At 38.2% G+C, this 2,999-nt stretch overlaps 1 protein-coding gene across 1 annotated transcript; it reads right to left on the reverse strand.

Moving 5' to 3' along the window:
* Window positions 1-1,176: 1,176 nt before the first annotated feature.
* Window positions 1,177-2,110, reverse strand: LOC114742758 (aquaporin PIP1-2-like). Its single transcript, XM_028930977.1, has 4 exons — window positions 1,999-2,110; window positions 1,604-1,899; window positions 1,351-1,491; window positions 1,177-1,233 (listed from the first exon to the last, which is right to left on the reverse strand). The coding sequence occupies exons 1-4, from the start codon at window positions 2,108-2,110 to the stop codon at window positions 1,177-1,179; spliced, it is 606 nt and encodes a 201-aa protein (XP_028786810.1).
* Between the last annotated feature and the right edge of the window lie 889 nt (window positions 2,111-2,999).

Consider the following 2,999-nt stretch of genomic DNA (forward strand, 5'->3'; position numbering starts at 1 on the left):
GAAGAGCTAAAATGGCATGAAAATATTTAATGATGATACATGCGTGTGATTGTTAACTTATTTTTACTTCAAATTTAATTTAGATTACGAAAAGGGGTTAAATCTGCGTAGAAACTTATAGGGCAGTTGAGATTAATTAATATTATAATAACGGGAAGCATCGCCGTTAAAAAAATAGAATTAGGAACAACAAAAAAGAATAAGTGTCGTGGCTGATTTTGACAACATTTTTTTCAACTTCAACAACATTATGTTCTAAATCTGCCATGGAAAAAGAAGAGACAAGATACCAAGTTACCAACTCTGTCACCTTGTGGTGCAAGTCATAGATGTTTGCAAGACCAGGAAAAAATATATGTTAGGTAGGTTTCTTGAGTATTGTCGGATCATACTGTTTATAATATCTTTGGGTATGTGCGTATATATATATATATATATCTAAGTATGTATTTGGCTTATTTGACAATTTAATCAATAATTAGACTCTTAAGTTGCCCAATAATTCAACTGTTTGGCCAGACAACGGCACTATTTGAATATTATAAACTTTTCCATAATTGTTAAACACACACACACAAGATTCAGCCACGAACTTTTTTTTTTTAAATTTATGAGCAATTTTGTTGATTTCTTATTTCTTTCAACTCTTTAATGGAGCCCTGTGAAAATTTAGTCACTGGTAAACAATTGGGCCGGGCACATCATAACAGTCTAATTCTGCTGGTGATAGACCCAGTCCTAAAGGCCCAATATATTTGGGGATTTATTTGGACCATCATATTAATCCAAGGGTTAAAAGTTCAGACCCAATGAAGAGGTTCCAAATTCAAGATTACTTGTTTTTTTCTTTTTTTCCTTTTTATTTTATTTAATATTGTGATCAGTAAATCTCTAAAAAAAAATGCTGGCCCCAAAAAAAAAAAAATCTTAACAAGTTTAGAGGAAAGAGGAATATAGAGAAGAATTATAAAAGGGACATTTTACTTCTATCCCCTTTCTGCTTCGGCATTTGATTACATAGCTTCTGTGAGGGACATAATAGAAATCAGTTGCAGAAGACAAGGGATAACTTAAATCATGTTATTATGGAGTCAACCATTTTATTAGGCCAAGTATATATGGATTCCATGAAAGCATCATCACTTAAGCTTGAAGGGAATGGCCCTCATCACTATCTCATGATACAAAGCTGCAAGTCCGGCCCCAAGGAAAGGCCCCCACCCAGAAGATCCACTGCACCAAAGTCAAGAACCACAAATATAATACCATTAATTGAAGAGTTTAAGGAAATCCATTTGATCCTAATCTCTGGCACACATAATGAATAATTATAGAAGAAGACTGACTCACATGGTCGTCCCAAACTTGATCCTTGTTGAAAACGAGTGCTGTACCCAGACTCCTAGCAGGGTTGATCCCAGTCCCCGTGATAGGAATTGTAGCCAAATGCACCACAAACACAGCAAACCCAATAGGCAGTGGTGCCAAGATCTAACAATTATCCACACAAAAGACACACACAACTTAATTAGAATTCATTTCATGTTCAAAATTATAATACCTATCAAACAAACTCAAAACTTCAGGAAAAGATTTTGCTTACAGGGACGTGCGCGTCTCGAGCGTTTCGTTTGGCATCAGTGGCTGAGAAGACAGTATAGACAAGCACAAAAGTGCCGATGATTTCTGCACCAAGGCCACTAATTGAGGAGTATCCTTCACTAAGACTATTGGCACCCCCTCCAAGCCTCTCATACTGGCTTCCTTCAAACCCCTTCACAACTGCGACACCACATGTAGCTCCCAAGCATTGCATTGTTATGTACAACACCGCCCTGGTCAGTGATACCTTCCTTGCCAAGAACAGCCCAAATGTCACAGCTGGGTTAATGTGACCCCCTGCATTAAACACCCCCATCAAGTAAATTAAGCATAAAAATGTCTACGTAAATCTGTAAGATTCATTTCATCAAGCAGTTGGTGTTCGATGGGCCTTACCCGAGATACCGGCAGTGCAATAAACAAGAGCAAAGATCATGCCGCCAAATGCCCAAGCAATGCCTTGAACGCCGACAGTGGAACATTTGGACGGCGACATAGCCCCGCCCATAACAGTTAAAACTGTGATGTAAAGGAACGAGAAGGTGGCCACAAACTCTGCTATGCCTGCACGGTAGAATGACCAGGAAGATAACTCAGTGGGCTCAAAAAACGGTGCGGGAGGTGGATCTTGGTAGTCTCGAGGACTGCCATGGATGTTAGCCGTACAAATTTCAATAAGTTGCCTATCTATCCTCGCGTCTTCATCTTCCACCTCCATTTTCGAACCAGTTCTTCAGGCAGCATGGAGGCATTCTGGGAAGTGTTAGGCTTGGTTAAATATGGAACAAGTGAGAGAGATCTTATCACTAAGGGACAAGAGAGAGAGGGTGCGTGTGGTGTGAGCTTGAGGGAAAGGGGGATGGTGGTTGTGAAAATTTGGAGGCTTCTTCCGATCGGTGCGAGGAAAGCATGAACTGGGCACGGCTTTCGGTAAACATGACTCTGCAAACTGGAAACAACCATAGCGCCGATCGACGACAAGAGTCTTGACTTGGGAACTTCCATTTCTTTGCTTGTCATTTTCTATTTTCTGTTGCAAGTTTTGCTTTGTTTATTATTTACTATTCCACATGTTTCTCCCATTTCCACGCATGGTATTTTTTTAAGGAAAAAAAATTACTCGCATTTCATATAATATCTTCTCTTCTTAATATACTACCTCCGGTCTTTAATATAAAATCCTATTTGATTTTTATTTTGATCCTAAATATAAGACCCCAATCCACTTTGTCTCTCATATTTATATATATATTTTCCAAAGTAGTCATTCTAACAATGATAGTTCTAATCAATACATTTGATTAGTAAGGATATTTTAGGAAAAACAACACCTATTTAGGATAAATAACTAACTCAACTTACTTTCTTAATCTCCTCAAATTAGTTAACTGGCTCTT

This window comes from Neltuma alba, unplaced genomic scaffold (genome assembly GCF_004799145.2).
Source record: "Neltuma alba isolate B1F8T4 unplaced genomic scaffold, ASM479914v2 tig00003877_pilon, whole genome shotgun sequence".
Classification (NCBI taxonomy): Eukaryota; Viridiplantae; Streptophyta; class Magnoliopsida; order Fabales; family Fabaceae; genus Neltuma; species Neltuma alba.